Source organism: Lemur catta, chromosome 14 (assembly GCF_020740605.2).
Source record: "Lemur catta isolate mLemCat1 chromosome 14, mLemCat1.pri, whole genome shotgun sequence".
Classification (NCBI taxonomy): Eukaryota; Metazoa; Chordata; class Mammalia; order Primates; family Lemuridae; genus Lemur; species Lemur catta.
This window is the reverse complement of record NC_059141.1, coordinates 57,989,870-58,014,986: the sequence shown is the minus strand read 5'-3', so window position 1 is coordinate 58,014,986 and position 25,117 is coordinate 57,989,870. Positions and strand designations below refer to the sequence as shown.

Sequence of the window (25,117 nt, the reverse complement as noted above, 5' to 3'; positions counted from 1 at the left end):
ATAACACAGGAGATATTATTATAGATACTGTATCAATTTAAAGGATAAAAGGGAATAATATAAACAACTTTACACTCATAAATTAGACAAGTTAGAAAAAATGGACCAATTCCTTGAAACTCACAAACTACCAAAATATAACCATCATGAAATAGATAATCTGAATAGTCCAATAACCATTAAAGAAATTGGATTTGTAATTAAAAAGCTCCTAGAAAAGAAATCCCCAGGCCATAAGGATTTCACCAGAAAATTCTATCAAACATCTAAAGAATTAAAACCAATTCTACATAATCTCTTCCCTAAAATGGAAGACAAAGAAGTGTTTTCCTACATATTTTATGAGGCTAGTACTTCCCTGATGCCTAAAGTAGGCAAAGATAGTACAATAAAGGAAAACATCTCAGTATTCTCATGAGAGTTGAATACAAACGTCTTCAATAATGTTTGAGCAAATACAGTCCAATGATGTATAAAAAGTTACAGTAATCAAGAGAATGTGGTATTGGCAGAGAGCAGGCACATTGATCAGCGGAACACACTAGAGAACCCAGGTATAGACCCACATAAATATGTTCAAATGATTTACAGCAAAGGTCCAAAAGCAATTCAGTGGAGAATGGATAGCGTTCTAAGCAAATGGTGATAATGCAATAGGACACACATAGGCTAAAAAATGAACTTCAACCTGAACTTCACAATTTATAAAATAATTAATTCAAAATGGATCATGGACCTAAATGTAAAATGTAAACACATAAAACTTTTAGAAGAAACATAGGAGAAAAATCTTTGGAATGTAGGGATAGGCAAAGAATTTGCAGACTGGACATCAAATGCATATTCTATAAAAAGAAAAAATGATAAGCTAACTTCATCAAAATTTAAAACATTAGCTTTTTAAAAGATCCTTAACAGAGAATGAAAAGACAACTAGAGAGTGCAATGAAATATTTGCAAGCCACATATTCAATAAAGGACTTATATCTGGAATATATATAGGACTCTCAAAACTCAACAGTACAAAATAAGTAATCCAACTAGAAAAACAGGCAAAAGACGTGGACAGATATTTGATTGAAGAGGATACTCAGGTGGCAAATAGGCAAATAAGCACATGAAAAATGTTCAACAGCATCGGCCATTAGGAAGCACAAATTAAAACCACAATAAGATATCTCTACACAATTCTTAAATCAAAAATAATGATAAGACAAAAATACTGGTGAGGATGTGAAGGAACTTTCTCTTATGAATTTCATGGCAGAAGTACAAAATGGTATACTACTCTGGCAAACAGTTGGGCAGTTGTTTGTTTGTTTGTTTGTTTGTTTGTTTTAAATAACACTAAACATGCAATTATCATATGACCCAGCAATTGTAATCCTGGGCATTTATCCCAGAAAACCTGTAGACAAATGCTTATAGCAGCTTTATTCATAATAGCCCAAAACTGCAAACAATTCAGATGCGCTTCATTGGGTGAATGGTGAAACAGTGGGACATCCATTCTCTAACATATCACTTAGCAATAAAAGGAAGAAATTATTGATACATGCAAAAACCTACATGGATCTCTAGGAAATTATGCTGAGCGAAAAAACCTGATAAAATTAAAATACTATATGATTCCATTTATATAACATTTTAATAGGGAAGAGAATAGATTAATTGTTGTCAGGAATTAGGAATATGAAGGTCAGGGAGACATGAGGGAGGTACATGTGGCTATAAAAGAGCAAATGGGGAATCTTTTTGGAAACAAAACTATTCTGTGTCTTGAGTGGTGGTGGATATGCCAACTTACATATGGTAACACCGAACAGAACTAAATGCACACAGACACACAGGTACAAATACAACTGGGAAGATGTGGATCCGAATCAGATCCATGGGTTGCATCAATGTTGGTATCCTTGTGTTATTGTACAACAGTATTACAAGATCTTACCATTGGGAGAAACCAAGTAAAGGGCAGAATCTCTCTGTATTATCTATTACATCTGCATGTGAGTCTATGGTAATCTCAAAGTAAAAATCTAATTAAAAACATTCTGAAAAGGAAGAGAAACCAGAAGGTAACCTTAGCAAATATTAAAATATATTATAAAATATTAATCAAAATAGTAGGACATGGTGTTGATACAAAGAAACAAATGAGCAGCATCAAAAAGAAAAAATCAATCAGCATTAATTTATCATATTAAGAAGAAAAATAAAAATTACATAATTATCTGGATAGATGCTAAATAGCCTTGGACTAAATACAATACTCATTCTTGACAAAAATATTAGCAAACTAGAAATTCAAGGGAATTTTCTTAATCTGAAAAAAGAACACCAACCAAAATTATGTAGTAAGTATAATATTAAAGAATGAATTATTAAAAGCTACCTTGTACTAACAACAAGATAAAGATGCCCAATTATCACTAGATCTATTTAATTTGAACTAAAGATTCTAACCAGTACAATGAGACACAAGAAAAAAATAAAAGGAATAATAATTAGAAAAGAAAATATAAAACTTTTATTATTCATAGATGACATGATTATGTATATAGAAAATCAAAAAGAATCTACAGGTAAACTAGTAGAATAAATCAGCAAATATAGTTTGTTCACTAGAAATACGTTCAATATATAAAATGAATTATATTTCTATAGACACACAATAAACAAGTAGAAAAATCAATTTGAAATGTACTCTACACACTATAATCATAAATATCAATATCTAGGAATAAATCAAAAGTTATTCAAATCTTCACAGTAGAAGCTATAAAACTTTCCTGAAAGAAATTGAAGAAACCATAAATTAATTGAGGGGTATACTATATTCATGAATTAGATTGATATTGGTAAGATGTTAATGCTCTCTAAATTGATCTAAAGTCAGTCAAAATCCCAGTTTTTTTGTGAAAAATGAAAGTCTAATTTTAAAATTTATAAGGAAATGCAAAGAGCCAAGAAGTCAGTCTTGAAAAATCCGTATAAAACTTGCCCATCTTTTCCTCTGCCTCCTGCCTGACCCCGGTATGTCCCTGTGTGGCCCTGTGTGGTGTGGCGTGCCCCCTCCTTGTGGAGACTGTGAGTAACAAACTATCTTTTCAATGACAATTGTCTTCTGATTCGTTGGCTTCTCCATACCTGAATAATAATAAAGCCTCATATTTAAAACACAACAAGAATAAGTGATCTAAAACTCTATAGAACAATAATAATGAATCTTAGAGCACAGTGTTGAGCAAAAGAGTACAGAGTATCTTATATCATTGATATCAAGTTAGAAACAGGAAAAATTAATCAAGGGCATTAGACATCAAAACTGGTTCCATCCACTTGGTGAGTGCAGGGATGAAAAGAGGGCACAAGAGAGACCTCTGGGGGTGCTGGTGATGTGTCTTGATGCAAGTGTGGATTGCATGGGTGTGTTTACTTTTGAAAACCCACTATGATTCACTTAAGATTTAGGCATTTTTTCTGTGAAAGTGTTACACTTTACATTAGGAAAACCACTAAGAATTCAGTGCCAACTATATTCAGAATAAAATATAGAGCATGCCAAAACCAGAAAGAATAAAACTAAATTCACTAACACCTCATATTAGAAGTTTTAAAAAATAACAATGAAACAAATGCTAGGTAGCAGGCAGACAGGAAAACATAAATCAATTAATTAGAGTAACATAAAATACAAAAACATTAATTAAACAAATTAGACCTAGTTATTTGAGAAAAATCAATTTAAAAACCTTCTGTCAAGTCTAATAAAGAAATAAAGGGAGACAACACAGATACCTGATAGTAGGATGAAAAGGGAGATATTTTAACAGCTAGATATTTTAGAAATCATTTTCAAATACTATGTAGACCTGTTTGTTAGTAATGACTTTGAAGATGCCAGCGAAAGGCAAGATTTTCAGTGAAGCTGATTACTAAAAATGATGCAGTGAAATGCAGAAACCAAGAAAGGAAGTTTCCAAGATATCAAAGTAATAGCTCCAAAACCAGCAACTAGCCCAGATAATTCTGCAGTCAAATTCTTTCCAACTTTCAAGAGTTCTGTCCATACAAGTGCAGAAGAACGAGCATTTCCTTAGCCAGCTTATCCAAAGAGCACAAGCTTATACTCAGAGACAAGCATCTGGGAGAGAAATTGTGGCACTGTGACATTGACCAAGGAGGAAGACCTCAACTGCAGCAACATAAAAGCCAGTGTGCATGACAGAGGAAAGGGAATCCAGGACCACTTCTAGGAAAGGGCCCCTCCTGATGGAAAGGAGATACACAGAAAAGAAGAACTTTTTTCTTCCATTTACAGCTATCTTTCTGGGTATGACAGCTGGGATTGTCATAGTCATTCTGAAACTAAGGAAATTAAGACTATGCCCTGAGAATAGCCAAGTAGAAAGATGAAAAAGCCCTGAGCCTTTGATCTTGGCAATGAATGGCTGAATTGGCCAACTTTGAAGCCACCCTTGCTCCAGCCCTCTTTAATGTGAGAGAGTAAGTCTTCCTCATTGTTTAATCCCTTTGAGGTGGACATTGTTACCTGCAGGCAAGCACATTCTAATAATGTACAAAAATGAATTAAATTTAAGCTGGCATAAAAAAAGGAGAGAAACAAGACTAACAATTTTAAAAAATCAATAAGATATGCAAATTTTAGTATAGTATGTATAAGGAAGTGTGACATTTAAGGCAATGAGGTAAGGAAGGTTTACTATGTAAGTGGTAATGGGAACCATTTAGTGAAAAAATGTAAAACCTAGGCCATGTCACAGTTTACTCCAAATCCATCCTAGATTTTGTTGGAAAAAAAAAAAATCAAACCACAAAAATAACTAGAAGGTATGAGTAAGTAGTATTCACTTTTTGAACTGGTTATGACTTTCTAAGAAATACAAACAGAAAAATATTGCAAATGAATAATCTGATCATTTGACCACATAAATTTTTAAATGCCTCTATGTAAAAATATTTTTTAATTCAAAGACAATTTATTGCAACAAAATATTTGACACAAATAACTGTCAATTCCCTCCTGAAAGAGAGGTTATATGAGCATACAAGAAAAATTTCACCCCAATATAAACATGCAAAGGACTTGAGGTCTAATTTACAACATGCAAAATGCAAATGATCGATAATTATATTTTTAAATGTATAATCTCTCAAGAAATTCAAACTTTAGCACATTGTTTTTTTCCTACTGCCACCAAATTAGCAAAAATGTTGCATACATATCAATCAGTTTCTTCAACATAGGATGCAACAGAGACATAGTACTTCTCTGGATGTGAAAACTATTAAGCCTTTCTATCAATTTGAAAATATGTATCAAGTACATCAAGAGCCTAAAAGAATTATTATTCTTGGTCTGGCAATTATACTTCTAAAAAATATAATAAGAGAATAAGTATAGATATAATTAAAATTATCTATATTTTAGATGTTCATGATTACACTATTCTATAATGATATGGTAAAATGTCCAAATACTTACCATATAGGAAGATAAAATAAATGATGGCTGCCTGAAAGTTGACTAATGTGTTTCCATTAAAAAAAAATTAGTTGTAAAGAATAGTTATAGAAATGAGAAAATACTCTCAATATAGCATTTAGTGGAAAAGTCAGGATATAAACTATATCTACCATAAATAGCAATTTGATAAGTGTACATATCACTACCTCTATCTCTATGTATGGAGGGAGGAAAAATATAAAGAAAAATGCACCAGAAATGCTAACAGTATTTATTTCTTGGTTTAAAGATTATAGCTGACTTTTATATTCTTCTTTTCATTTATCTATATTTTCTAAACATTCTACCCTAAATGAGCACGTATTGATGAAATGTCACTTAAAATGAAATACTTAATTGCATCTTTTCCTTATCCCTTTACTCAGATGAAGCAGCAGTGTTTGTTTTGGTTCTCAGCTCTGTCAAAAGCAGTTCTGCACAAGGGTTCAGAACAGTTGACATTTTACTCGGGATATACGCTGGAAGAATGTTAATCCACGAAGGGACTTAAGCTTTTTTCTCTAGTGCGACCCAGCGTGCACAGCCAGTCTCTCCGTGGGCAGCTTAATTGAGACACCGTGCAGTTCTCAGGCTGGGTCCTCCCAGCCCCCCTCCACCCACAGCCCCCTCCCCACGACTCGCCCACTGCCAGGCTGCTGCCACCAGCTGCCGCCGCCACCAGGTAAAGGCAGCATCTGCTTCATTACCAGAGTTCGCCTTTTCAATGTGGCCTCACCTCTTGCAACTTCTGAACCCGGAGAATGTGGGACAATTTGTAACACAGCGTAGCGGGTCTGGGCGGGAATGTTAATGATGTGCTTTCAAGCTCGGGAGGCCTGGGGTCCTACGGCGTGGCAATCGCGGCGTGATGAGCAATTATTACTCTGTGAATTATCAGCAGCCACAAGGCTCTCTCAGGGACATGACATCAAGGGGGGCATTTGATTCCCCTCCAAAGCCAGCTTTTATGAAGAATCAAAATTGACAGAGAAGATAGAAGAAGCGTCTTAAACGAGTAAAGGAGAATGAGGCTCTTCCATTTCCCAGGGAAATTGCTGGAACGGGGAGGCCAAGCGAAGGGCGGTAGAGAAACTTTAAGTCACCAGGCTTCAAGGGGAAGGGACTGTGACACCTGATGCTGGCTCTGGGGGAGGAGGAGGAGTGGGAGGGTGGAGCAGAAAGTGAGCTGAAGGGGAGGAACTGCACCACCTCAAATTCAGAAAAGATGTCCTGGGTCCTCTGCGAACTCCGCCCGCCCCCGGCCCCACCCCAAGAAATCTGTCTTCCTGGGGCTACATAATCAAGTCTCTCCAATCTCTGGGCCCAAATGGAGCTGAGCAGAAAACCACAGAGATCCAGAGGCTGTGAGGTGAGCCTCAGTGCTCCCCACCCCAGCGCCCTCCTACTGCAACCGCCACATTTGTGCTTCCACTACTGCTTCATGTATTTGGCTCCCGGTAAGTTTCCGCTTGGCCAGACCTGGGCCAGAGAAAAGCTTGAACCCCAAAGGACTAAATACTTCCTCAGCCTCTCTTGGTCCTAACTTAATTCTTCTCTACAGAAAGGGACAGAAAACAGCTGTGTTCTCTCATACCACATCAGAGTCTCTGCCATCCTGGGGTGCAAGGCAGAAAGCAAACCCACAGCCTTTCCAGGTGTACCCACCCACTCCCCACCTCCTGCCCAAGGAGACCACTGCCTCCATCAACCCAGTGACTCGGGTGGATGCCACCCATGGAAAATTAGGGTCCAACAGCCTACAGGCAGTTGGCAATTTTCCCAGGGTTTTGCTGCACCAGGGACCCAGGGTTAATGGGAGGGAATAAGTTCCCCACACCACCAGGATGGAGAAGGACAGGCAGCCTCAGCGATCAGGTCATGGAAAATGCTTCCTCAGGGCCGTAACTGGTGCTGCCATCCAGGCAAGTCATGCTTGTGGGGAAACAAAAAGACAGCCGTGTTTTCCCCCCTCCCGTTCATCACACCAACACTGGAACAGCCCTGAACATACAGTCACATCAGAAGTGAAGCTCCACAGGTCCCTCTCAGCCCTTGGTCTCTGTGAGGAGTGGACATCTGCTTGCAGGCACAGAAGGGGAGCTGGGCACTGTCCCAGCGCACAAAGCTTCGTGGTCCCAGCTGCGCCTGCTCAGGGCTGCGCAGGCGGCTGCCATCTCTGGCCTCAGGCTTTGGCACACGGTGGGAGGAGCAGCAGCCCAGGGCACTGCGAGGCAGACGGCTGTGCGCTAGGCCGGCGCTGCCTCTCTGCTCCACGGGGCTGGGGTAAACATGCTCAGAGAAGGCATACAGCCCCTTGTGCCGAAGCTGCTGCCCCGTGCCATGTGGAAGAGCTCTCACTGTCAAGTCCTGCACGGGGCCATTACCCTGACTGACCCCTCTAGTCAACAGGTAGGCTCAGGTTACCTGCACCTTCCATCTGAGGAAACTGCAAACACTCAGGAGAGTTAGGTCTAGGAGCGACATGAAGGCCCCCAGTCAACAACACAACGTACGTATAAATGCACCTTTGTACATAGCATATGCCCGCTAGTTCCTGCTTCACCCCCTCTTGTCCTACATCAGACAGCTTTCCACACACCCCGCCTTTGGAAACTTTACTACAGGTGCCCTCCAGTAGATCTGTCAGAACTCACGTCAGGAGCTAAGGACATTTGCATGGACAAGCTCATGGGACCCTCCTTTGGTGATTTCCGTCTGAGCAAAGAGAAACAAAGCCAAGTAGAAATTTGTGGAGCACCTGTTACAGCTCTGAGTCCTGAAAAAGCATGCCTCCAATAGGAAGAAGCAGGGACAGCCCCCTGTACCCCCAAGATAAATGTCAGGCCAACTCCTCTGTGAGCTGGAAGTGACTTTCCAGCAACCCCTGCCCCTGGTGGCAGACCCATGCCAGACAGCTCCAAGTACAACACAGACAATTAATATTTTGCTTTGAGTTACACAGCAAGCCGGTGACATGGACCTTTGATTTTGCCATCCAGCGCTCCCTCAATGAAAACACACTTCCTGGATGAGATAATTGAATTAGTATTTGCCCAGCACCCTGCAGTGCAAGACGATCACCCACTCCTTCCCTCTGATGAAGGGGCTGAGTAATCCACAGTCTCTTGATGCCACTTAATCTAAAACGTCTGGGTGACTCACCCTCCCTGAGCTTTCCCCCAGGGTATTTAGTTTAAGAAAATATCTATTTGCTCTCTAATTTAAATGAGTTCTATTTGTTTAAATCTTAAAGAAACTACTGGGTCTTTGGCTCTGTTTCCTGCATTGTTTTGCAATATATATTAAATGTATATGATATATACAATCTTTGCAGGGAACGCCCCGCCCTGCCCAGAGTAAAGCATGCAGGGTCTGCCCTGCTGGCCCCTCTCACAGCTGTGCCCTGTGCGTAGCCAAGAGAGCTGCCATCTCAGGAGTCCTCAGAGGGCCGATCTGCCTTTGTGTGGCTCAGGACCCTACCCTCAAATCTGCCACCGACCTCAGTCATTTCCCCTCTATGCAAGTGTCCTTTATTTTTAAGTCACCCTGATTCCCCAGCCCCACCCCTCACAGCCCCATCTTCCACCAGGAGCCACGGCTCAGCCCTGCCTTCAAATGCCACCCTTCCCTGCGGCACCGTCCTAATCCCCTCGCCTTGCTTCATCTGAAACCTTCCAGACCTTGCTTTAATGCATCCTGGGTCTGAATAACAAACATTTGCTAAGGTAAATCCCATTCCCTGCTTTCCAGATAACTTGTCTTTAACAGCGATAAGCTGCTAGGCAGACAGATAACAACTGGGATATGCAGTTATTAGGGGAAGATTTTCAAATGACAAAAGGATACATTTTAAAATAAAGCCCACTTGAAAATCAGTTTCCCTTCCAACTCAATTATGTTCAGGCCTCCTGCTCGGAAGCTCCTTATACTCAGAGATTCCAGCTCCCACTGGCTTCAGGGTTTTTGAGTAGCGTTGCCTTGGCAACACGGGAAGGCCCAGACACCTGAAACAGGAAGTGCAGGACACAGTGCCTCCTCCTCTCTCAGGGACCTGGAGTGGCCAGCCAGGCACCCTGCAGAGGGCTCCAGAGTCAGCCGCCTAAGACTGAGCCCCACGACCAACAGTCCCGTCTACCACGTGGACTTTGGGGTTAGAGCTGAGCAGAAAGAAGGCGGGTGGGAGGTAGCGAAGGAGCCAGCAGGCTGGACCTGATTGTCACTCACCTCGGAGGAACACTGGGGATGAAGGCGAGTACCCCAGGACCCTGGCAGATGGGAATGTCGCTTCTGCAGGCAGCCACACTCCGCAAGCTCCTTCAAGTCAGTGGGACTGAAAGAGCTCCCCTTGCCACGTGGGAGTCCCAGCGCAAGCCAATTTCTCTTGCAGTCATGACCCAGACCAATGCTGACCCCCAGCCCCAACCCCCCACCAAGCCTCCCAGCTTTGGGCCTGCCTAGCAGACAATAGAGGCCAGCCCTGACGCCCTTGACAAATAGGCCACACCCTGGCTCTCCAGGGGGTCACAGGATAGTCACAGGCTGATCCCCTCTAGGAGGCCACCAACAAACCTCTGAGCTCCAAGCCACGTGTGTCATCAAGCCACGTGTGTCAACCATTGTGTCACGAACGATTACTGAACCTCTTATCATTTACAGGAGCAGCCCATGCCTCTATCTTCCATCTCCATCGCAGGACTAGCTGGGAGCTCCCGCCCTCCCCATCACACACAGGCCCAGAACACCTGGCCTCTCCCTGCGGGGCAGTCCTCCTCCCAGTCTGTCACTGGTGAGCCCTGTGCCACCCCCTCCTTGCTCCCCAGCCTCCCCCACTCCACCCTCCACACATGTTTCCTTCTACCCTGGCCCTGCAAAGAAGCCCCCACCCAGACTCTCAGTACCCAACGTCACTTAACCCCTGCTACCTGTCCCCCACCCCTAGCCATGCCAGAGACCAGGGTAGAGGCTCTTTGAGGAGGGTACTTGCAAGGACTTTCCTTCATCTCCCAGGCACTGTCATTAGTAGGGACAGCTTCCTCCCGAGTGTAAAGAAGAGTGTGTGTAGGCATACACCCATCCCCTCCCCCCACCCCCCATCTCAGTCTGATATCTAATTGGTACCCTTCCCCGATGTGCATTTAGGTGATGATCAGGGAAACCAGTTTTCTGGTGAGTACATGTGATGCTTGTTTTTCCATTCTTTGGATACATCTGCTGACTCGGGGAGGTGGGAGGTGGGGGGAGGGGATGGAGGTATGACTACATGGTGAGTGCCAGGCGCACTGTCTGGTGAACGGACACGCTTGAGGCTCTGCCTCGGGGGGATGGGCAGGACATGGACATTGTATATAACCTGAACTTATGCACCCCCATGATGAGCTGAAATAAAAAAAAATTCACCAAAAAAAAAAAAAAAAAAAAAGAAGAGTGTGTGTGAGATTACACCAGCCCATGCCTGAGCGTATACCTACCAACTAATGTGCTCATTCTTTCCTGGGACACCTGAGCCCTGTGGCCCCTGACACCATGAGCACATGGGCCTCCTGTACAGGCCATTTCTGGTAGTGCACCCAAGCCAGCCAGGTTGGCACAGCCCTTGGCAGCCAGCCACTGACCGCCCAGACCTCACCATCTCTCCAGTGCACACAGTGACCCCATCTGGGTCCCTCACTTGGATAACTGACCCCTCGCTTGCCATAGTGACCTCTTGGCTTCACAGGTCACCTTAACTTTGGGGGTCCCCAATCTGGATAAAAAGCTACTTCCCTGCTATCTTTAATCCTGCAAAACTGTTCTCCACCCTGCATTAGAGGAGGAAGAAGAGGCAAAGCATCACTGGAAAGACACTCAGGCCTGCCACCTGCACCAGCATCAAACACAAAAGCCAAACCTCAGCCCGAGTTAATCGGCTCATCTGCCTCTCTCTTCTCTCTCCACTGGGCTCCGGCGTCCCCACTTCCCACCCTCCTTGTGGCTCATTTTTCTGTTCGGGGTCTTGTTTCATGCCTGGATCTGGTGGACACCTGGCTGCAATGTCTCTCTCCTGCCTCAGCCACAATTAACACCTGTCCCCATGGTCGGGCCGATTTTACTGCTGTGGGAAAACACGCTGCCCCTTCTAGCCTCCAGGTGGCCCCTCCTGGTACAAGCAGTAGGACCCAGGTGTGGCTGGGGCTCCTGTTGTACACAAAGAGACTACATCAGTGGCAATTTCTGTTTGGAAACCTCTCTGTGCCTCTTCCCTAGCATGCCCGACAAACACCAGCCAACGGCAGCACCGACACAGAGAGAGACCGGGACTGGGGATTTCCACACAGTTGCAGTCCCGGGGCATCTAGGAGTCCCTCGGGCCCCTGCTGTTTTCAGTGGCATCACAGCAGGAAGATCGGGAGGTGGGGACCCTGAGGCTTACCTTGCGCATGTCTTTGCCAAAGGTCTCGCTATAGGTCGTGCCAAGGATTTCAAACTGGACGTAGGGATTCGAGCTGTCCTCCCGAAACTCCATCACGCCAGTGAGGCCGGTGATGTGGCCCTGCAGGACAGGAGGAAAAACCAACTGAGGTTGGAAAAATATGGCTGGGGTAAAGGACAGAGTCCCAAAGGCTGTAATGAAGACAGAGTGGCTGGCAGTCCTAGAGCCTCGGAGCAGGGTCCTGCTTCCCACACCCTTTGCTTACAGACGAAATCCCTGAGGCCTGCAGTCAGCATGTTGAGAGGCCCTGCTATGTTCCAGGCACTGTGCTAGCCACGAGAGTAATGAGTGACAGCTTTCACCCCACCCTCCTGCAGCTTACTCTTCCCCTTGCAACCTGCTCCAGGGGTCACCTTAGCCTGACCCAGAAGTGAAGTCAAAGGTCAATGAAAGCCATATCAGACACGTGGCAAAGAGTCGCAGGGCAGCAAGCATGAGCACTGGAGGCCAAACGCAGCCCGAGTTCTGGCTTTGCCACCTGTGCCACCTTGGGCACATGCCCACCTCCCAGCTTCAGCCCGAGTTAATTAGCTCCACATCATGGAGCCTGCAAGGACTGAAGGAGAAAATGTGTGCAAAGCACGGCATCTGGCACAGCCTGGCTGAGGTCCCCGCACCTCTCCTTGCCAGCGCAGTGGGCATCAGAGAAGCAACAGGGCCAGGGGGCTGAGGGCGCACTGGTGAGCCCCTTCCCTCTCAAGCCTGGGGGGGTCTCACCAGCCTTGTCTCCCATAGTCTCTGGGAATCAGGGGGCCCGCCCCTCCCGGGGGCTGCAGTAGATCCACACCAACCCCAGGACATGTTCACTGCCACTGAAACCACACGCAGCTTATCGTGACTAAAATTCTTAACATTACAGAGCTCCCTAAGTGCTCTTTGGAAGCCTCCAAAAGCCAATTCACTCTAACAAGTCCTCCGTGGATTATTCAATTCACTTCAAATCCAGCCTTCTAACTTGGTGTCACTCCTCAGCACGTGGGACACATCACAAGTACAGAGTGTGTGTGCGCACACATGAACACCCGTGTACATGCACACGCAAGCACACGTACACACGCGCCGCGACCTAGCCGATCAGCATGTGGCGGTGCCCACTGAGACCACACGCCGCTCTTGGAGCGTGGCGTCCCGCCTGGTGGGGTATCGCAGACGTGGGATAGGCAGCTGCCCCCTTTTTTACTTACTTGTGACCTAGGACAAGTTACTTAACCTCTCTGACACCCAATCTCCTCATATTAAAATGAGAATAATAATAGCACATATAACAGCCTTCAAATGCTGGGACAGGAAGAGCGGCAAGAAGAGAGGCCTGGGGGGCCTGCCAGGGCGGCCACACAACGGGCCCAGCCTCAGGCCAGCTGCCACTGGGGGCAGGGAGTGGGGGCTGTGAGTGGGGCCTGTCTTTGGCCGTGGCCCGGGCAGGGGGCCCCTCACGCTCACCTTTTTGATGGTGTCCAGCATGGACCGCCCTCCATTCCACGGCTTGGTGGACTTCCGTATGCAGTTGAGGCTCGCCATGCTGTGCCACTTCCGGTCCTCCAACTTCCTGTGGAAGGCGTTGGCCAGCATCAGAACGCTGTCGTACAGGTAGAGGTTGGAGATCTGCAAAGACAGAGGTGGTAAAGCCCTTTCCACAGCATTTCCAGAGAGAGCTGGAGAAACCTACAGAGAGCTGGGGAGATGTGGGGTGCCCAATATCCGTGCCAGATCCTCTGGCTTCCAGGCGTTCATTCGAAAACCCAGCCTGGTGCTGGAGTCCTGGGTAGGATGAGACCTCGCCCTGTTTCGGGAACCGAGAGGCACATCCACACGTCAGCAAGGAGAACCAGCATGATTAGCACCTGACTGAGCCGTGCACGCAGACCAGTTACCCGGTCAGGTAAGAAGGCTGGAGGGAAGCAAGGGTGGGAAGCTCAGGTAGAAGGACTAGCAGGATAAAGGGAGGGCACGGCATTTGCAAGGCACGAAGGTATCAAGGAGCAGGGCCGCTTAGGGCAAGATTCACCAGAGCTTTACGTAAAGGACCAGATAGTAGAGATTTAGGCTTTGTGATCGTTTGCAACTGCTCAGCCTGCTGTTATAACCTGAACGCAGCCATAGGCAATATATACGCAAGCGGGTGCAGCCACGTGCCAACAAACATTGTTTGCAGAAACAGGCAATGTGCTGAATTCACCCCGTGGGCCACTGCCGGCTGACCCCTTGGACAGAGGAACTGAAAACAATTCAAGGTGACTGTGTCCCCGGTTCGGTGGGGAAGGGCAAGACTGAGGAGGAGGCAGGGATTGGGCCGTGCAGAGCCTGCGGGCTGTGCTAAGAAGGAAAACAACAGAGGTGACTTCAGGGAGAAGGCCGCCACGTGTGCATCAGTGCACAGAAAGCTGGCGATCAGACCTGGGCCTCAAGAAGACGGCTCTTGCGGCTGGACGAGCCCAGGGTGATGGTGGCCTGAGTGACCCCCTGGCAACGAGGAAGGTGGTAACAGCCGGTAGAGATTCCGGTGTCTGCCGTGCAGTGGAGTCACAGCCACCCAGGGGAACACGTTTGGGATCTGTAACTGTGCCCATCTGAGAACCACCCCTCTGCTTAGCTGTCTGCAGCGAGGCTGCACCATGGAGGAGACACAGCCCATCCCGGAGCTCTGGAGAGTCAGACCACGCGTGGGCCACGGGATCCAGGGTTGGACAGGCCCGGCTCACCCTCCCGACTGTGACTACAGAGCCTGTCTGGAGGAGCAGAAAGGCCAGCACCTGCCCTGTCGGGGACCCAGCAGTAGCTCTCTGCAGGGAGGAGGCAGCCCAGGCCTCTGTGGGGCAAGGGGGGCACGCAGCAGAGGAGGAGGGAAGGGGTGAGGGAGAGGGAACGTGCACCCCCGGCCAGGTGTGTGGCCCCCGCTGATAACTGTTGCACGAACAACCATCTGCCAAAGTGGGTCAAGGGGACCATGCTCTGAACACCTGAGCAGCAAGTAGCCTGCTAAAAATATTGCAGAAAAACAAAATCACCAGATAAAAATAGGAAACTATGTCGGCCTCACAGGCCTCCTGGGAAGATCAAACAGGCTCCTTGGGATGCAGGAAGAACCCCTCTGCCCCCAGCCGCACCACCCACCTCCCCAGCATGTCCCCACACCCCAGATCTCCATGCCTTGTTCTCTGCACGCACCCACTTTCCTCACGCGTCTTACTCTGGGTGCCCCAAAAGCAGAAGCCCAGACAAGAACTCTGCTTGGAGGATGGTGGGAATTCTCCCCAGCAACTGGAGCTGACGTCCGGGACATCTGCTGTGACGTGCCTGTCCAGCCACCCATGCTGGCCCTCGAGGGTCATTCCCACGCTGTCATGCTCAAGCAGAGCTGACCGTTTCCCTGTAGGTCTCCTCGTGCATGGGCCATTGCTGAGGAACACTACTCTGTCTGCCATTGTCCTGTGTCCCTGCTATGACCACTGTGGGCCTTGTGCCCTGTGCCTCCCCATGCTGGAGGTGTGTGAATGGGTGGAGGGTGGCCAGACGCTGCAGAGGCAGCAGGATGAGCTAACACAAGGGCCTTGGGCTGCCCCTCTGCTGTCTCACCTGACAGCAGAGAGAAGAGTGACTCCCACCACCGGGAACTCGTCCCCTGTCCTGCAGAGAACGCCATGACAGAACTGTGTCCTTGGCCCACTAAGGCCTGGAGGAGCATTTCCTCAGTGAACAGGACCAAGCCACACCCTGTTCCTGCCAGCTCCCCAGCCCCCGGCAGCACCCACCACTGCAAAACTGCTTGGACACGTCTTCCTCCCCTCTGGAAAACAAACCCAATATGGAGCTGTTGTTACAAGTGTCTAAGGTAAGCCACTGGGAATTGGCTTGGTTTTTGTTCTTTTTTTTTCCCCCAAAAAAGGATAACTGGAAGCTGAGAGTCCTTGATGATGTGAAAATGTCTCTTCTCAAGACATTCATGGGTCTCCCGGCCACCCACTCAGAGCTGACGCTATTCAGCCAGCCGGGAGCCTCTGGCCCACACGCCCACCTACGCACACTCTCACATCGGCAGAGCCCACGCACAGCCTCTGTGGCCAGCCCTGGCCAGCACCTAAAGGAATTTCCTTTTTCCCTCCGGCACTTCTGTTCACAATGAATTAAGGTACTCAACAAACACATGAATGCAGGGAGGCCTGCGATGGGGAGGAAAGAACAGGATGTGACTCAGAAAGGCCAAGGAAGCCCTCGATCCTCCCACAAGCATGTCTGCTTGGAGGGAGAGGGCACTGCCAGTCACAGGAACAAGACTGAGTAATGCTCTTTCCCAGGCCCAGGTGTGCCCTCCCCCTGCCCTCACATCACCCTGCGGGCGCCCTCTTCCATGATATTCTACATGCTGTCAGTTCACAGATGCACTTGCTTCACCAAACTTTGAGCTCCTAAGTGTTACCTCTAGAATCCAGCACCTACCAAGGCGTATGGCTGGTGCTTAATGTATGCGTGCTGGATGGATGCATGGCAGATACATGTATGCATGGGTACAGGACGGAGTGATGGATAGATGGGTGGATCTTCTTCTAAGAAGGTGCATAATAATTGTGTTTTGCAACAAGAGAAAATATTGAAAACAGCAGAAAAAAGAGATTTGCTGCCCCCAACTTTGATTTGGGAGGAAGCCTCCTTTGTTCAAACAGCACTTTGCTTCTCATTTATAGCCTGTTCAAAATGTCTTCTTGATCCTCCCTGGGAGCTGTTTCCATCCACTTGTCCCCTGGTGAGATGCCATCTCCATACTCCCCCAGCCTGGGGCAGAAGCTGACACTCCAGTATTGATCTGTGGATCCGCTATCTGCTCCTCAACCTCAGCATCCTCGCTTAGGTGACCCACATGGTGCGAACAGACCAGCTGGTGTGCACTGGTGGGGACGCAGAGGGTGGGGAAGGCCCTCCCCTCACAGTCTGGTTGGCCAGAGAAGGGATCATTGGAGGAAAAGATCAAGAGGAGTTGGTAGGAAGGCAGATCCACCAGATCCTGATAAACTTGAGAGAAGCCTTTTCTCAGGGTGGGTGCCAGGGCCAGGGTTGATCATGCCAAGCCTGTGAGCCTGGAGGAGAGGTCTGGAAGGACAGAGGCTCCCAGCTCTATGGACACTCACTCACCATCGACCACCCAGGGGCCACCAGCTCAAGCTGGAGCCACAGGCCACCGGGGTGGAGAGGGAGGCCTGGTCTGAAGGAGTCCTTGCCTCCCTCCTCACATCTCAGGTAAGGCATGGCAGAGTTCATTAACAAAGGTAAGACCAGCAGAGCAGACGTTATCACTATTTAAATGCTCATTCCCACGCCGGCGCAGATGTGGGAGCCCAGGGCTCTGGCTGGCCCAGGAACAGCACAGCATAAAGTTACAGGAACCAAGAAAGCATTCCAGGCGAGGGTGAATTTGAGAAACAAAAGAGGGGTCAAATTATCAAGGCCAAGGGTGTGGCAGAGGAGAGACCTGGCTGCAAAGCAAAAGATCTGGAACCAGATCAGAGACACCAGAGGGAGGGAAACCAGGGGCAGAGAAGAGCCAGGGCCAGGAGAGTAGCCCCTGGCTTTCCCAGGAGCTGTGGGTGCTACTCTAAGTGAGAGAGAGCTGGAAGCAGGACTGGCTGGTCCATTTAGCCACCCTAGAGATTTAAGCCAAGTTCTTCTTTCACTCATTGTCATATAGTACGACCCTCAGCCTACCGTGTGCAGCTTAGGCGGGTGGCCTTGTAGGATCAGCAAGAGCTTTGGAGTCATCACAACCTGGGCCACCTCTGCTCACTGCTGGACCCCAGTGTCTACAGCAGCGCACGGACATAGCAAGCACTCAATAAATGTTCCCTGAATGGGTGAAGTAAATCTCCACTCACACTCACTTGCTGAGTGATGTTGAACAAGCCATTTAACACCGTTAGGCTTATCGGGATAAATATAAAATACAATGTGACCTGAGCCCCTGGAGAGGTGCAGTGTGGTGGCTTTGATTTACTCGCCTGTAAAATGCACATGGTAATACCCCTGATTGCCAAGGACTCTCCTAAGCCCTTTGCATGCATTTTCATTTTTGGAGGGAACAGGGACAGAAAGGAATAGAAGGGACAAATAAAGGACCTAAGCTGGCCCCTGACTTCAATGTGGGGGAGCTGAGGGCTCCTCCTGGGGTGTCCCCAGTACCTGGAGCCCAACACGGATCCGGCACACAGAACATGGGGTCTACGGGGAAAATGAATTTGTATCTGCCAACATCATTCGTCCTCCCCGCCAAGGCCCCGTCGTCCTGACGCCTTCCAAAGGCTTGCAGGGGTCACGTCTGGCTTCTGCAGTTTGTGGATAAAGGATTGAGCAAGAATCAGTGCTGAGAATTAATCCCCAGCCCCACTTGAAATCTGCTCACCTGGGCACCTGGGCACATGGCCTTGGCCTCTGGCCGCAGAAGCACAGCCACAGCTGCCGCCACCCCCAAGGCCCGAGCCTGGCCTTGCAGGGCTGCCTGCCCGGAGGTGTCACAGGGCTACCCTTTGAGGGAAAGGCCACTTCTTTGGCCCCTGGGATGCTTCCTAAAAAGTAGCGATACAGGAAGGCCCAGAGCGGGGTCAGGTGAAACTGTAATACCCTGACCCTGCTTCCCGAGAAGGAGGCGGTGGGGCCCACTGCATTCAAAGGCCAGGCACTTGCACTGTGGGGCTGGCTCAGCACAGGAGCCTTTGGCACAGCAGATCCTGCAATGAGACCACCCAGATGTGCAGGAGGGGTGGGGAAGGTGGGCAGGACGTGGCTGTAAGGAGGGTCGGCTACAGCCCAGCGCCATGGAAGGCACGTGCTCTGCACTCTGCCTTCTGAACCCATCCCCTCCCAGCTCAGAGGTTTTGGCTCCAGCGAAGCCTCCCTGATGTCCTCACTAAATGGTCGCCTCCCACTACCACACCGTGGTTCAGGCGCCCTCATCACCCACGAGGGAGATGGTAACCGCTGGTTCCCTGTCTCCAGCCCCAGGCCCTCCCCTTCCACACTGCACAGAGCTTTCTTTCTGGAACCCACATCCTGACATATCACATCGCCAAGGGCCACACCCTGCTGGCTGCCCGTCTCCCCAAGTCACCTCCCAACACTTCTCACCTCTCGCCCCTTGCCTCGGGCACACTGAACTCTTCCCCTGCTCTCCTGGGCCTCTGGGCCTTTGCACATGCCCATCTCCCTAATCAGGACAGGCTACACAATGGAAATTAAAACTCCCTATTCTGAAGCGTTTGTGAGAATGAAGAGAGAATATTTGTGAACTCTCTACCTAAGCACTGGCCATAATAAGTGCATAAATGGGTATTTGTAGAATTAATGGAAGTTGGGTGAATAGTTCTAAACATGTTCTTAGAAACACTAAGGCAAAGAGATGTCAAGGCATTTGCAAAGAGGATGCCTCTTAGAAGAAGCATGATGGCTGATGGAGGCCACGCTGGGGACAGAGACAGCAGCTCTGTGCAGATATAGTCCATGTGGAATTGTTCATCTTCCATCAGAACTCAAGGCTATGCATTTCCACGAGATGGGAGGATCCTGGCAAGGCATGAATTTTCAAGGTCAATTACCCATGCAGGAGGCGAGTCCTCAGAAAGGCAATGGGAAAGGTAGGATGCATCTCTGGGAGGCAGAAGAGAGAATTCAGCCAGCCATGAGCTCGTTCGTGATGGGGGCTTGCAGCACTTGAGAAATCCAGGCACACGTTCTTGGCTGCAGAGCAACTAGAGACCAAGCACAGGAATCAACTGAGGGCCAGGGATGGAAAAATAGGCTTTATTTTTCTTTTTAAAGTTAGCCTCAGAATGCCCATTACGTCAGAAGCTATATTTTATTTAGGAAAATACCTTGTGTCAGCAGGAGCAAAGGCTACCGGTAAGATGGTTAAATTTATCTTCGTGAGAAAATAAGAAGAATTTACTTTGGAGTCAAGACCCCGAGGGAGAACATAGAGGGAGGACAGGGAAGCCGGCAGATGGAGGGATGAGGGAGCACCGGGGCCAGGGGAGCAGTGTCCGGGGTCACTGAGCGTTCCCCGGCAGGAGGGCGCTTGGAACATCAGAGGCGGTTCGTGCAGCCACAGTGCCAATGCCCCACCCAGCACTATCTCTGAGACTCACAGGCTGCCTTACTCTGCGCAGGCCACTGTGACAACACTGTAGACTGGCTGCTGGCTTACAGACAGCACAGACTTATTTCTCACATTTATGGAGGCTGGAGAGTAAGCTCCACGGGCCTGCAGATTCAGTGAACGGGGAGGGCCCGCTTCCTGGTTCCCACGTGGCTCCTTCTCTCTGTGTTCTCACAAGGTGAAAGGGGACGATCTGGTCTCTTCAGCCCCTTAGAAAGGCGCTCATCCCACTGAGGGGGGCTCCACCCTCACGGTCCAGTCTCCTCCCAAAGACCCCACCTCCCTAATACCATCACCTTGGGGATTAGGTTTCAACATATGAATTTTGGAGGGACACAAACATTCAGGCCACAGTGGATGTCTTGTGTGGTGGGGATTTGTTGCCCTGTTGACACCAGGAAGGCGCTGATTTTCCACCTGGGCAAGCACAGGGTGGGGCAGAGGCAGCCCCACCTGAAGCCCAGATCTTCCGGTCGCTTACTGGGTCCTCAGAGCAGGGTTAGGACCAGAGGTAAAGAACATACAAGCCCCTCATGAGATGTGCTGAGCTCTTCAGGAGAGCTGAGAGCCCCCAAGCCCAGCTGGCTGTCAGCACGCTGCGATCTCTGCCCCCACCACACTGGAAGGGAGGGGGCCCCGGAGGACAGGAGCATGCACCTGCCTTGCCGCTGGCTGTCTGCCTTCCTGGCGCTCAGCGCGAGTCTTCTCCGTAGCACATCTGAGACCCCAGTCAAGTCATATTAGGGTCCTGCAGCCTTGTATCTGCTGTGCTCTGGGGCCCGGGGAATTGTTGTGCATCCACATTAGCACGGTAAAAAAATCATCCTTGAAGGCAAAGGAAGATGAATCGAAGGCCAGGTCAGACCAGACCATTATCCTCCCAACACCAAAGCTGGAAGTGCGGGAAATGTTTTCATTAGGACAAGCTGCATTTCCTCCCGAGGTCTACAGAGTTCAGTTTTCTCTTCCCTCCGTTGTTAATCAAGCCAAGTGGACTGACTGTTCAGGGGGCACCATACAGGCAAACAGCAGGAGCTGACCCCTGACCAGCCCTCAGACAGGCTCTGGTTGGCCGGCAACCTCAGACAAGCAGCGACAGAGGGTCCAGCTGGGCGGACAAGCTGACGCCCAGATGTCACAGCTTGAGGAATCCATCCCCAGGCGAGGTCTCTCTGCCAAACTGCTGCCGACCCACCTGTCCTGAGAGAGGGCACCATGGCCAAGCCTCAGGAGGGAGCAGATGGTGGCAGAGGGCAAAGGGGACGCAGGGAGCTCTGCTCAGGGCTGAATCTGAGTGAATGGTGTGGAGAGTGGAGAGGGGACATCTGTCCACACCACGACTCTCTGGGCTGCAAATGCACACATAGCCACCTGTTGCCAGGACAGCACCAGCTACACCCAAGGAGAACACCCGTGCACCTGTCTCTGACAAAGCCTTCCCCACCCTCCTGGTTAAACGCTCCTGTCTGAATCTTTAGGGTTAAGTAAAACATTGAAAGTGACATGAAATTGAAGGTAGCTGGTGTGGGGAGGCTCAGTGAGCTCCAGAAGAAATGCTTCCCCTGACAGGTTGATAAAGAACTTGCAGCCAGGGAAGAGTATGAAAGCCCTAAAGAAATAGGGACATTGTGGGCAAGGGGGTTGAAATGCTTTAATAGATCGAGCTCGGGGGAGAAGTGATTCCACAAAGCCATTCAACAATTTTAAAATGCACAAAGAAGAGAAATTCCAACCTGAGGGAGCATTTTATAATAATACCACATTAGCCCTCGCAGCTTAATTCAGGGATCAGGCTCCACAGTGACCAGACAACACATTTTATATCATTTTGCCTGTCACCCTTGGAAAACACATTTGAATATAAACGGGGTGGCAATGTGATAATATGTCTGTTACTTCAATTGCAGCCCTGAAGTCGCCAGGCAATGCAGTTCCAAAGACAGAGTACATTGCAGATTCTCCTCTGAGCAAAGATGTCCGTGAAATCTTAGCAAAGTCTCCAGGTTCCGAGGGACTGGTTATCACTTTTATTACTGGCTAAGTCAGACAAGCCCTAAACTAACTTGTCAAGAAAACAAGAGTGAGAAACACCCACATAAGACAGCGCTTTGTAGGGAAAAATAAACAACAGCACTGAATGCCGGCAAATGCAATGCTTTTGGAGCCACTAAGAAGCCACGTATTTAGGTATTTTTCTTCCAAGGCACTTTCTATCTGCTAAATAGGAACCAAATTGATTTGCTATAATAGCTCCTGGTTGGCACTAGAGCACAGAAAGCCCTAACCACAGGCCTAATAGAGGAAGATGGAGTTTCTGAGGCCAGCTCAGTGGAGAAGCCAAGAGACAGATGATCTTGCAAAAAGTCCCTGGTCTTCAAGGTCCTCCCAGAAACTTCTAAACCAGAACCATCATCCTGTGTGTGGGGGAGAAGAACTAAAGATGAACTGGAGAGCTCCATTTCCAAAAAGATTTTCATTAATTTCATCAAGACGAAGTTAATAATCCATGACATAAATGGTTTTTTTTTCCTTGAGTTACTTGTTCTAAACATGTTAGCGCCTTCTCGATAAATCTCACAGCTAGAGGCTAGTAGAAATTAGTTTGCCTTCCACGCTGTCATTAGGAAGAAAGAAGTGGTAATAGCTCCCGAGGAAACTGGAAGAGAATGGCTTGTAAATGAGATGGATCTACAAGCCGCCCGCCCGAGTGTTCGTTGGGCAGGATGAGTAAATAAATCCACATTTCCCTCTCATCATCCCCACCTCACAAGGGTGCACATGCAACAAATGGAGATAGAGATTCCTTTAATAAAGCGTTTCATTTATGTTTATATATATAAAGAGGCATCTAGCGTCAGTTTAGCTTGTGTTAAGACCTGCATTCTTAACAGTTCCACCCCGTAAGCCCTCACTGAAGATCTTCAAGGAGCAGGATCTTACATGCAGAGCTGCGTGGGTCTAAAAGGCACGGCCTCTCTTCTCCCACGCAAGGCGGCTGTGCCCGAGTGCCCACGGGAGTGGTGTGGACAGCACGTGGTGCACAAAGCCTGTGATGAGGCGCTAGACAGAGGGGAAGTGCTCTCCCACCAGCGGTGGTGCTTTTAAAAAGCATGCTCAGGAAGAAAGGGGGACTATATCATACCAAATAAATAATAAATAAATGAGGCTATGCTCAGGCTTTCCACAGGAAGGAACCTGGCCATCTTGTCAGTAATGATAGTAACAGGTTGAATGTCCCTTATCTGAAATGCTTGGGACCTGAAGTGTTTCAGATTTGGGGTTTTGTTTCAGATTTTGGAATATTTGCCTTGTACTGGTTGAGCATGCCTAATCCAAAAACCCAAAATCCAAAATGCTCCCAGGAGTATTTCCTTTGAGCATCATGTCGATGCTCAAAAACTTTTGAATTTTGGAGCATTTCGGATTTTGGATTTTCAGATTAGAGATACTCGACCTGTACCACTAATAGCTCAGCCCTGTACCGAATGCTTTCTATGTGTTCTCTCATTTAAGTGTCATTATGACTCGAGGGGGTAGGTAATATTCTAATGTCCAATTTACAGAGGAGGAAACTGAGGCACAGAATGACAAATAAATAATAATGATGAAATAATTAGTAATTAGAGTTACTGGGATTTGAACCCTGGCAATCTGGCTCTTGTTCTGCTGCTGCTGTCACTACAAGATCCCTGTGGTGTTGCTCTTAAACTTTGCTCTTTACGCAGCACCTGGGTCTCAGCCGGCACAGAGAGAGGTAGGGTGTCCCAGGGCTCCTAGGTCTGACGCCTCAGTTGTCCCATGCAACGATGTCCAGCCACACACCTGAGAGCTGTGCCTTTGTTTCTCCCCTTCATGGGTGTGTGTCACTGAGTAGGCCCTCAGCTGGGCCCCCCAGCAGTGCCCTCCATCTCCCTCTCTTTCTCCCCTCCAGAGGACAGATTCTTTGCATCCAGCGTGTCTGACGTGCAATCGAAGAGCCCATCTGCACCTCACGGTCCACAGCAGAAGGATGCATCACAGCCCTTGAAGAGAAACACTTTCCCCTCCCCTCCTGCACTGGGTGGGGGAGGGCACACACTGCCTGAGCCCTGTTGTCTATGCTACTTCTGTCCACGTAAAGTGTAGGAGCTATAGATACAAAGGCCCAGTCAGGGGACTTGCCTGGCCCTCGCCACTTCTTCCAGACTCCACAGAGCAGGAGGGCAGAACAGACAGCAGCATCGCAAAGCACGAAGTCTGCATCGAGGGCCTTTCACTCTGACCCACGTGCTCTGGGCACTCCAGTCCCTGGGTCCTGCAGAGGCCTCAGGTCCACTCTCTTGGCCGACCCTCCAGCACTTCAGAAAGACTCCAGACATTCTGAGGGGCCCCCTGGAGGAGTGGGCATGGCAGGGTGGGAATATTATGGCTAAAATCAGTGCCTGCTGTGTTTCCCCATCAACCAAGAACATAGTTTTCATGTTTACGTTCTACTGAGGCATGTTTCATTTTTTTCCCTCAAACATAAGAATATAGAGTAGAGTCAATACTTTGCCATATTCCCATGTCCACAGCCTGCTCAAGATTCCAACAATCCCCTCCCCAGAATGCACGGGCCCTGATATGGTTTTGCCCAATGTTCTGGGGGGGGGGGGGCTGATGCTCAGGGGGCAGATACAGCCGTCTCTGTCCTGAAACCCTGGTTTCTACTCCTCGTGGTTGGCTGAGTAAAGAAGGTGCAACTAGTTTCAAATGCTGAATGGCAAGCACACCCCAGGTACAAGCTTCTGGGCAATTCCCACAAACCTAAGTGGGATAAATGTCCTTCTGTCCTGTGATTCCCACCGAGCATCAGTGAAAGTTTTCTTATGCACAATGTTCCTCATGGAGAAGCACTCTCCACACTCTTCCTCACTGCTCCCAAACATCCAGAGAGAAAACCACCTGTCACAACAGACTCGTAGCTCCCCAACCTAACCCCAAGGCCCCAAGGCAAGCTGATAGA

At 48.4% G+C, this 25,117-nt stretch overlaps 1 protein-coding gene across 1 annotated transcript in view; it reads right to left on the bottom strand.

Annotated features, from left to right (window-relative positions):
- GRID1 (glutamate ionotropic receptor delta type subunit 1) overlaps positions 1-25,117 on the bottom strand; it is a 668,927-nt gene that overhangs the window by 191,657 nt on the left and 452,153 nt on the right. Inside the window, exons 7-8 of the mRNA XM_045568241.1 lie at positions 13,440-13,601; positions 11,940-12,059 (exon numbers count right to left, since the gene is read on the bottom strand). Coding sequence (XP_045424197.1) covers positions 11,940-12,059; positions 13,440-13,601 — 282 coding nt within the window. The remainder of the gene's footprint in view (positions 1-11,939; positions 12,060-13,439; positions 13,602-25,117) is intronic.